Source organism: Dromiciops gliroides, chromosome 1 (assembly GCF_019393635.1).
Source record: "Dromiciops gliroides isolate mDroGli1 chromosome 1, mDroGli1.pri, whole genome shotgun sequence".
Lineage (NCBI taxonomy): Eukaryota > Metazoa > Chordata > Mammalia > Microbiotheria > Microbiotheriidae > Dromiciops > Dromiciops gliroides.
In genome coordinates this window covers 620921047-620932248 of record NC_057861.1, presented here as the reverse complement: position 1 = coordinate 620932248, position 11202 = coordinate 620921047, and the positions used below count along the sequence as shown (strand labels likewise).

General features: G+C 43.1%; 1 protein-coding gene across 2 annotated transcripts in view; it reads left to right on the top strand.

Moving 5' to 3' along the window:
* The first annotated feature begins 10569 nt into the window (after positions 1–10569).
* Positions 10570–11202, top strand: part of DNAJA3 (DnaJ heat shock protein family (Hsp40) member A3) — a 34752-nt gene continuing 34119 nt past the window's right edge. For both annotated transcript variants that reach the window (XM_043963002.1, XM_043962995.1), the window contains exon 1: positions 10570–10794. In XM_043963002.1, the coding sequence (XP_043818937.1) occupies positions 10584–10794 (211 nt within the window). In that variant the 5' untranslated portion in view covers positions 10570–10583. The remainder of the gene's footprint in view (positions 10795–11202) is intronic.

The following is an 11202-nucleotide window of genomic DNA, read 5'->3' as shown; positions in this document are numbered from 1 at the left end:
CCTGGGCAAGTCACTTAACCCCAATTGCCTAACTAACTGTGGTAAAATATGAAAGTTTTTAACAGTCGGTTAGGATAACTGAAAGACGCCAGTTTTTCAAGGACCACCCTTTTGGGGAGGAGATGAACAGTCTGCCTGCTGCGCATGTCAGACTGCCTGCCGGGTAGTCCGCCTGCTGCGCATGTCAGACTGCCTGCCAGGTACAGTGCGCCTGCTGCGCATGTCAGACTGCCTGCCGGGGTTTTTTTGGGACTTCCGGGGTGGAGAGAAGGAGAGTAGCCTTTTTTTGCCGGCTTGGCGGGACGCCGGGCGGCGCGGCACAGACGGTCTGACTCACTCCAAAGGTGGCCTAAATCGGTTTGGTGAGTTTTTATAAGGAATATAGACTAAGCCTAGATTTAAGACGATTTGTACTGTATTTCTGTTTTCCTATCCTTCTAATCAACAACACCTTATATACAATAAAGGCTCTATCTAGAAAACCAGAAGCTTCTTCCATTTACTAGTCTGGGAGATGAGTTAAGGGAAGGGTTAAGTAGGGGAGATTTATGATCTAATATCCAATTTTAAATCTCACAGTTTGGCGACCCCGAAGGGACCTTAAGGACCCTCCCACCCTCCCTAGTTTGGCCATAAGCCGGCTAATTCGGTGGATTTTCCAAATACCCCCCCCCCCCCCCCCCCCCCGCGGACTTTCCCTTTGTCTAATCTCCCTTAAAGACTTTAAGCCTCTAAAAGTCTTGCTTTAAACAGAAAAGCCAGCCCAGTTTAAAGGGCAAGATGCTAGAATATTCTACCATCCCTTTGATTTTTCTCATCGGAATGTATTGGGACAGCATAACATCCCGACTTAGAGGAATAGTTTACTCAATGGTCCTTCATAACATTATTGGTTTGTTCCTCATTCAGGCAGCAAAAGGTTTTTTGTATAATAGTATACGTGAGAATCTTTGGGAAAATACGTTTAATATAAGTAGAAATTTTATGCCTGCAATTGAAATACCTTTTAATACCACATCCATAGTTCATACGACTAAGGATTTTATTTTTTTTTGTTGTTTTTTTTTTGTTTTTGTTATTATCATTGTTTTTGTTATTATCATTGTTATGATGTGGGGGAAACTCTCACATATGGAGAGAGACCTCAAAATGGCTGTTTCTACTAGAGATGATCCAAGTTCAGAATCAGATCAGCAGAAACTACTCCCTCTGCAGGAAGCTATAGAACATAGTAAGAAGGGAGTGCCAATTCAAGTCAGAAAATATAGCCCCTTTAGACCAAGTGACTTGAGCGCATGGAAATCAATCATCCCTAGTTTTGAGAAAAATCCAAACACTGTAATTTCACAGTTAAGGACTATATTTAATGCATATCAACCCAGTTGGGCTGATGTTACTTGCCTTTTGGAAACTTTACTGTCCCCAACTGAGATTACAGATATTATCTCAGCAGGAAATGCCCTTGTTGCGAAAGGTAAGGCCGATGTGGAATGGCCTCTAAAGGATCCAGAGTGGAATTATAATGATGATAGGGATTTCCAAAGATTAAAAGATGCTAGAGAAACACTTCTGAAGGGAATGGAATCTTGCTCTAGAAAACCGGAAAACTGGCAGAAATTTTTAAGCCTACCTCAGGAGGCTAATGAAAGACCAAACAGATTTTATGATAGACTTTGTGAGGCCGCTAGACAGTACACCAGATTGGATCCAGTAGATTTAAGAGATTCCTGTATCATTCTCAACACATTTGTTTATAATTCACTGCCAGAAATACGCAGATACTTTCTGAAACAATGTCCAGACTGGAGAAATCTCTCAGTAGATAGAATTAAGGAACTTGCAAATTATGTCTTTGACTCACGTGAGGAAGATCCAGATCACCCTAAACAGAGCATTCTGGCACCAGCGATTCCTAGTCAGCCATGTGGACACTGGAACAAGGACACTAAGGTGTGTTGTTACTGTCGTAAGGAGGGGCATGAATTGAGAGAGTGTAGGACTTGGAGAAGAAATTCTAATTCTAATTACAGGCGAAATCAAAATAGAAATAGATCTTTTTGGAGGAATACAGAAAGGCAGTACCAGAATAATGGTAACCAAGACCCCCCTCAGAAGAGGACACAGGAATGATGGTGTCTTGGGGAGGAATGGAACATAGATAATGAAAGCCATATATTCCCAGATCCGGATTTTTTGAATGCACTTGTGCCAGTCCATTCACCTCCCCAGAGTAATGAACCACATGTCACCTTAAAAGTGGGGGAGACTTATTATGATTGTCTGCTAGACACAGGAGCCTCTAAATCAGTATTAGTAAGCAAACCAGATGCTGGGTGTAGACCTGTAGGATTTTTGAATGTAGTGGGAGTCTCAGGAAAGAGCCAGAGAGTGGCAAAATTGAATCCTCGCATGGTATCTATGGGGCCCTTAACAGTGGAACATTCATTTTTACTCATGCCTGATGCCCCTGTAAATTTATTAGGTCGTGATCTCCTTTGCAAGCTTAGAGCAACCATATCTTGTGCTCCAGATGGGGCTGTCTCCTTACAATTGCCAGAGGATACTGTTCATTTATTACCAATTTTACTTACAGAAGCTCAAGGAACAGCAGGGGAGGTATCCAAAATCCCCTCTGACATTCCTGAGTCTTTATGGGCCTCATCCCCTAATGAGGTGGGGCTCCTTAAGTCTGCCATGCCTGTTACCTTTAAAGTTAAGGGGGGACCACCCCCCTCCATTCCACAGTATCCATTGTCTAGGGAAGCAATAGAAGGGATCACCCCTATAATTGAGGCTTTGAAAAGCCAGGGTATTATTATTCCATGTCATCACTCTCCATGCAATACTCCCATTTTGCCAGTTAAAAAACCCAAGCCTGGGCCAGATGGTAAACCTGTTTATCGTTTTGTGCAAGATCTTAGAGCGATTAATAATTATGTTATTCCTAGACATTCCATAGTTCCAAACCCGGCTACGATAATTTCATCGATTCCCTATGAATCTACATGTTTCACAGTGGTAGACCTTTGCTCTGCCTTTTTCTCCATACCAGTACATGAGGACTTCCAATATTTATTTGCTTTTACCTGGAAAAATAGACAGTGGACCTGGACTAGACTCCCACAGGGATTTGTAGACAGTCCCACATTATTTTCCCAAATTTTACAGCAGGATCTGGCCTCTATTACCTTTAAGGGCTCCATACTAGTACAGTATGTTGATGACTTACTTTTGGCCTCTCCTAATGCTGAAATTTGTCAGGAAGATAGCCGTCACTTACTGCTGGAGCTGCACAAGAGAGGACACAAGGTTTCCAAGACAAAGGTACAATGGTGTTTGCCCCAGGTAGAATATTTAGGATTTATTTTGGCTGCTGGAACTCGCTCTGTCTCTTCTAAAAGAGTCCAGGCCATTCAACAACTCTCTGCCCCCACTACTAAGAGGCAGTTGAGAGCCATTCTGGGAGCAGCTGGGTACTGTAGACAATGGATACCCTCTTTTGGTGAAATTACTAAACCCCTCATAGCTCTTACAAAAAGTTCTGTTCCAGACAGTTTACAGTTGGATCCCCAGCATCTCTCAGCCATAAAAGAATTAAAACGGGCCTTGTTATCAGCACCTGCCCTAGGACTGCCAGATTATAGTAAGCCTTTCACTCTATTTGTGCATGAACAAAGGGGGGTGGCTTCTGGAGTCCTGACTCAGTCACTGGGGCCTAACCAACGTCCTATAGCCTACTATTCAATTCAGCTGGACCCTGTAGCGGCTGGAGCGCCACCTTGCCTTAGAGCAGTGGCGGCCACAGCGCTTTTGGTAGAAAAAGCCTCTGATTTGGTCCTAGGTAACCCTCTAACTGTGCAATGCCCTCACGAAGTGGAGGCTCTCTTACTACGTCACAGGACACAAGCCTTTTCAGATCAAAGGCTGGCTAAGTATGAAATAACCCTGTTAGGTAATGAGAATATCACTTTAAAACGCTGCACAGTTCTTAATCCAGCAACACTACTCCCTAATTTACCATTCTCGGGGGAACCGTTGCATGACTGTGCTTCTTTAGTTGATATGGCTGAAAAACCCCGTGATGATCTTTTTGATACACCTTTAGAAAATCCTGATCTTGTCCTCTATACAGATGGTTCCTCATTTATGAGAGAGGGAACCCGTTTTACTGGAGCTGCTGTAGTTTCTGATTATGACACCCTCTGGGCAGCTTCTCTGCCTTCCCATTTTAGTGCACAGGCTGCTGAACTTGTGGCTCTTACACAGGCCTGTAATATAGCTAAAGATAAGAGTGCCACCATTTTTACTGACTCGAAATATGGCTTTGGCATATGCCACTTTATTGGTATGATTTGGCGTCAACGAGGCTTTCTAACATCCTCGGGCAAGGCTATTGCCAATGGGGACCTTATCAAGGACCTCTTAGATGCCCTAAAACTGCCTTCTTCCCTAGCCGTTGTACATTGCCCTGCCCACACAGGGAATAGTGATCCTGTTTCAAAGGGAAATGCACGAGCCGATTCTGCAGCCAAGCTAGCTGCATTAGAAGCTCCTGAACATGTATTTAACCTTTCACCTTCTGAGGATATTCCTTCCAACCTAACCTATGACGATTCTGAAGTAGAAAAGTGGAAAAAGAAATTTAAGGCGAAACAGATCAATGGCATCTGGGTGTCTCCGGAAGGTAAGCCATTTCTTCCCCGGAAATTCTACCACCAGGTATGCCTCTCTGTTCACAGAAAAGGCCATTTTGGTACACAAGGCATTGTAGACTCTATTAAGAGAACCTGGATAGCACCAGGTGTGACTAATACAGCATCTCGAATCTGCTCGGGCTGCTCCACATGTCAGTCTTATAATCAGTATGCTTTTAAGGCCAAAGCTTATGGAGGGCGTCCTCTAGCATATACACCTTTTGAGCACTTACAAATTGATTATATTACTATGCCAAAAGCAGGACATTATAAATTTTGCCTTGTTATAGTTGATCAGCTCACTCGGTGGGTGGAGGCCTTTCCCAGCCCCCGAGCCACAGCTGCCTTTGTTGCCAAAATTCTTCTTAAAGAGATAGTACCTCGTTTTGGCCCACCAGCCCGCATCGATTCTGACAAAGGCACACATTTCACTGATTCGATTTTATCCCAAATCTATTCTTTCTTGGGAGTGACTCCAAAATTCCACACGCCCTACCATCCACAAAGTTCAGGCCAAGTCGAACGTATGAATAAAGAGCTTAAGAGTATGATTGGCAAATTATGTACTGAAACCCATTTGAAATGGCCTGATGTTCTACCATTGGCATTATTCTATCTACGAAGTAGACCAAGAGGAGAACTTCATATATCTCCTTATGAAATGCTTTTTGGTCACCCTCCTATCCAAGCTAAAACTTTTTCCCCAGTTTATACATCACTGGTGGGAGGTGATACTTCTGTTGCTTCCTATATACAGGAATTACAGACCAGGCTACGTGAACTCCATGAGGCAGGAGCTGTGGTCCAGGCAGGACCATTAGACTTTTCATTGCATAACTTCAACCCAGGAGATAAAATATATGTAAAGAATTTTCAGAAAACCAGTGGAACTCAACCTGCCTGGGAAGGACCTTTTCAGGTATTATTGACAACTCCTACTGCCATTAAAATTGGTGAAAAAGACTCATGGATTCATTGCTCTCATATAAAGCCTGCACCATTCATAGGTGAAGAGATTTCAGATAGACCTGAGGTAGACGCTAAAGAGGTAAAAACCCTAAAGATAGCAACTGTTAAAGAGCAAAGAGAGTTCAGAGGAAAAAGGCAGTTCCCATTTAATAATCCCACTGATCAGTTAAATGCTTTGGGACTCAGTCTTCGTAAAGTATCAGGAGACGGAAATTGCCTTTTTAGGGCTTTAGCAGACCAGCTAGAAGGTCACTGTAGAAATCATCTCAGACACAGACAAGAAGCTGCTTCTTATATGATTAACCATAGACAAGAGTTTGAGTCTTTTATAGTAAATGACTCCCCTTTTGAAGAATATGTTGATGAATTAAAGAAATTTGGAAAGTGGGGAGGAAATGATTCAATTGTAGCATTTGCTAAGCAGCATCAGCTGAATGTTGTGGTTCATCAATTAAATCAGCCTTTATTGAAAATCAGTGGCACAGACAAAACTGATGCTAGAGAACTCCACATTTTCTACCATAAAGAACATTATGACAGCATTAGAAAGATCAATGACAATTCAGAAACCCCTGCCACTTTGGCATGCAGAGAATTGGGGAACCAGTTAAAACAATGTGGCATACCCCAAACTCTAGCAGCTTAAATACCTTAAAATTTAACAAGCATTTCCTTCCACAGGCAAAAGCACTGAAGCACATGGCCTAGTTTTCTGGCCCACCTCAATTTCTCCCACCCTTTTCCCTACCCTATACCTATTTTTTTTTTATTTTATCCTTTTTGCTTTTTGTTTTGTTTTGACTTTTGAAAGGCACTGAAAAGACCTGGAATTCACCACACCTTTAAATTCTTTAAGAGCACAAAAGGGTGCTTAGCGAATCTTTTGCCTTTTATTTTTGGTTTTTGGTTTTGCTTTGTTTTTTTTTTTACTTTTGTTTCTTTTGCTTTTCTTTAAAAACCCGATTTTGTAAACTAAGTGACTTTTCAAAGGCATTTTAAGTATATGCTATTGAATATTGAATCTTGCTTATTGAAGTCTTATTTCTTTTTGATGAATTAATCACCACTTTAAGTATCTGCTACTGTTATACTAGAGAATTCATGTATAAGATGATGTGGTCTAATTGCTAAAAGAAGATTATGTAATAATGTCTAAAAGAAGATTATGTAACAATGTCTAATATAATCAGCTATTTACATTCGTTTATTATTTATATGTCATTATACTCTGGGTATGGTTTGGAATTATTGTATATATCACTAATATATTCTCAGTTATGCAGCATAGCACACATTTTTACCATCATATTGTCTTTGGTGAAATTAATGAGATTTCAGAAATATGGAAACTTATCATTTCAGAGACTAACTTGCTGTGAACTCTGATGCAGGCCCTGGAGAGAATATATGTGCAACAAAAGGAGAGACAGGTATACGTAAGTCCATGGTTTGCTTATGATGGTGACTATGTAGAGCACAATTACTAGGCACAGTCCAGTATTCATCCTCTCTCCCTCCTAATTTAACCTAATTTAACTGAACTTATTTATCTTTTTATCTCAGTTGAATTCACCTGTGGCCTAGCACAATCACTGGCTGTCTCAGAACCATGAGATATGGTATGATAACCTTTCCATAACATTTTCAGGTGTCATGAACACATACTAAATTTGGCTTTGATCCAGACACATGGTGGTAAAAAGTGTTACACATTGCATAACTACCTCAACCCTCTATTACAAGTCTAACCATATAAAGGAGGGAATGTAATGGAATTTATTAATTTGATCATTGACAATGCTATGCTAAGGTTTTAAAAATACAGCAATTCAAACAGTTAAAGAAGATAATCCAGCTTTCCAGACCAGAGTCCAGAATCCAGTTTTCCAGACCAGAATCCAGTTTCCTCCTGATGACATCTTACCACTTCAAGAAGACAAGAGAACTCAGAGACTTTATATGAACTGTTTTGCTTTATTAGCTTTTACTATCTCCTTTCTGTTATATACTATCTGTAACATGTACTCTCTGCAGAGGCTCTCCCTTTGCAAGACTAATGTCAAAGCGTCGGTTCATGAGGAAAAAAAAAAAAAATCGCCCCTCTGGACAAAAACTTTCCTCTCTTCCTTTTCTGTATTGTTGTTCGCATATTATTAGTCAGCAAAAGTTATTATGTTCTTTTTACTGTTCCATCAAGGAAACATTCCGTTTCTTGAGGAAGCAAAGGGGGGAAATGTGGTAAAATATGAAAGTTTTTAACAGTCGGTTAGGATAACTGAAAGACGCCAGTTTTTCAAGGACCACCCTTTTGGGGAGGAGATGAACAGTCTGCCTGCTGCGCATGTCAGACTGCCTGCCGGGTAGTCCGCCTGCTGCGCATGTCAGACTGCCTGCCAGGTACAGTGCGCCTGCTGCGCATGTCAGACTGCCTGCCGGGGTTTTTTGGGACTTCCGGGGTGGAGAGAAGGAGAGTAGCCTTTTTTTGCCGGCTTGGCGGGACGCCGGGCGGCGCGGCACAGACGGTCTGACTCACTCCAAAGGTGGCCTAAATCGGTTTGGTGAGTTTTTATAAGGAATATAGACTAAGCCTAGATTTAAGACGATTTGTACTGTATTTCTGTTTTCCTATCCTTCTAATCAACAACACCTTATATACAATAAAGGCTCTATCTAGAAAACCAGAAGCTTCTTCCATTTACTAGTCTGGGAGATGAGTTAAGGGAAGGGTTAAGTAGGGGAGATTTATGATCTAATATCCAATTTTAAATCTCACATAACTAACTAAATATACCACAACTTGTCCAGCCATTCCCCAATTGATGGGCATCCCCTCAACTTCCAATTCCTTGCTACCACATAAAGAGCAGCTATAAATATTTTTGTACATGTGGGTCCCTTTCCCCTTTGCATGATTTCTTTGGGAAAAAGATCCAAAAGCGGTATTGCAGGATCAAAGGGTATGCACAGCTTTATCACTCTTTGGGCATAATTCCAAATTGCTCTCCAGAATGGTTGGATCAGTTCACAGACCCACCAACAATGCATTAGTGTTCCAATTTTTCCACAGCTTCTCCAACATTTATTATTTTCCTTTTTTGCCATTTTAGCCAATCTGATAGGTGTCAGGTGGTACCTCAGAGTTGTTTTAATTTGCATCTCTCTAATCATTAGAGATTTAGAGCATTTTTTCATATGGGAATAGATAGCTTTGGTTTCTTCATCAGAAAACTGCCTGTTCATATCCTTTGACCATTTCTCAATTGGGGAATGACTTGGATTCTTATAAATTTGATTTAGTTCCCTATATATTTTAGAAATGAGGCCTTTATCAGAAGTACTGGCCTCAAAAAATTGTTTCCCAGCTTTCTGCCTCCCTTCTAATTTTGGATGCATTGCTTCTGTTGTACAAAAATTTTTAAATTTAATGTAATCAAAATCATCCATTTTGCATTTTATAATATACTCTATCTCCTGTTTGGTCATAAACTGTTTTCCTTTCCAAAGATCTGATAGGTAGACTATTTCTTTCTCTCCTAATTTACCTATGGTATCACCTCTTATGTCTAAATCATGTATCCATGTAAGATGTTGGTCTATGCCTAATTTCTGCCATACTATCTTCCAGTTTTCCCAGCAGTTTTTGTCAAATACTGAGTTCTTATCCCAGAAGCTGGAGTCTTTGGGTTTATCAAACACTACATTACTAGTGTCATTTACTACTGCATTTCCTGTGCCTAGCCTATTCCATTGATCCTCCACTCTATTTCTTAGCCAGTACCAGATAGTTTTGATGACTGCCGCTTTATAGTAAAGCTCCAGGTTTGGTACCGCTAACCCACCTTCCTGTGAATTTTTTTTTTCATTATTTCCCTGGATAGTCTTGATTTCTTGTTTTTCCAGATGAATTTTGTTATTATTTTTCTAGCTCTATAAAATAATTTTTAGGTAGTCTGATAGGTATGGCACTGAATAAGTAAATTAATTTAGGTAGTATTGGCGTTTAATTTTTTAAAGAGGAATTCCTAAGGACCCCAAACCCCTAATCTCTACCCCAAACCCCCTATCCTATTTTCCCCATGACAAATACATGACATTTGTTAAATAGTGTAATCTGTGGTTTAATAAGCACCCAAGCAGTGGGGTTCCCTCAAAATAACCGTCCTCATTTCTACGTAATTTTGCTATTTACAAATTGTTTCTATGGCCAGAGCTGTGTGATATCGGTAGCTTTATAGATGTGGAAAGAAGCTCTAGAAGGGAGGTAACTTGCCCAAGACCACAGGGCGTAGCACGCAAGACGCACCAGGCCCCGAGCCCAGGTCTTCAGATTAGACATCAATGCTGGAACCCAGGAGCTCAGCCACGCAAGGCTGGCGTCTCAAGTCTACTCGTGGAACTGAGTGCGGTGGTGGGTAAGCGGGCCGACCAGCGCGGAGGTCACTTCCAGGAAACTTAGGAACAAGAGACTGGGCTGTAAGGACAAACATCATGACCGCCTCTCAGGGTCACAGGGAGAAGTAGGCCGCGTTGCATCCTGGGATCGGTTCTGCGACTTCGCCGTGAGGCACGCTGGGAGGTGTAGTTCCACCGCTAGTAGGGGCGCAAATTCATTTTGAGACGTTACATGTAGCCGTCGCTTTTCTACTACAAAATTCCTGATCAAGGCCATCCTACAGCCCACCAAGTAACTTTCCACCCAACTTCATGTCTCAGTCTTGACCAGAAAATCCACTCTGTTGGGAAATGAGTTGTAAGTGCGTAACTGAAACCGTTCTTTAATGCGCGCTCTAGTGTTTCTCGCGGGAAAGAGAACAGTTGCGAGCCTGGAACTGCGCGTGCGTACTCTCATACCCCTCCCCCTTTTCCCGGCGAGTCGTTCTAAGGCCCCGGCTCGCGCAGGCGCTGTGTCCCCAAGCCAAGATGGCGGCGAGGTGCTCCTCACGCTGGTTTTCGCTGGCTGTGGGGACCCCCCGGCTGCCGGCTGCGGCGGGGAAAAGGGCTCGGGCACCCTGGGAGAGCACTGTAGTGGTCTCTCTAGGCCGTAGGTTGAGCAATGCCGCCCTCTCGCCTCGTTTGGGAGTATGCGTCTCAGGGAGACTCCTGACTTTGAGACCCAGCGTCAGCCTCTCAGGTGAGGGGAGGCTTCGGCGCCGGGTCTGGAGGGGTGAGGGAACGGCGGAGGGTGAAGTCCTCTTCTCCGGTTGGGACAGGTCGGGGAGCTGGGACCTGGTCGCTGTGCGCTCGGGGCCATGCTATGTGGAGCCGGCTGGGGGAGGGGAAGCGCGGCCCGGGCCCGCCTGAATGAGGGAAGGAGGCGGTGCCGGCTGTCAACATGTGACGAGGACCCGGTGCCGTTCCAGCGGGCGAAGGCCGGCCGCGGAGCCGCCGCCGCCGTGGTACACCTCGAGCTCGCTGCTCCCTCCGAGCAGCGGAGGTGCGCTCTAGGCCCTCCTCTGGAGCTGGTGACTTTCCCCTCCTGTGTCGCGCTGTCGTCTCCCCCCGGGAGTAGTAGCGTGGAGCTGGAGTCTGGTCAGAAACG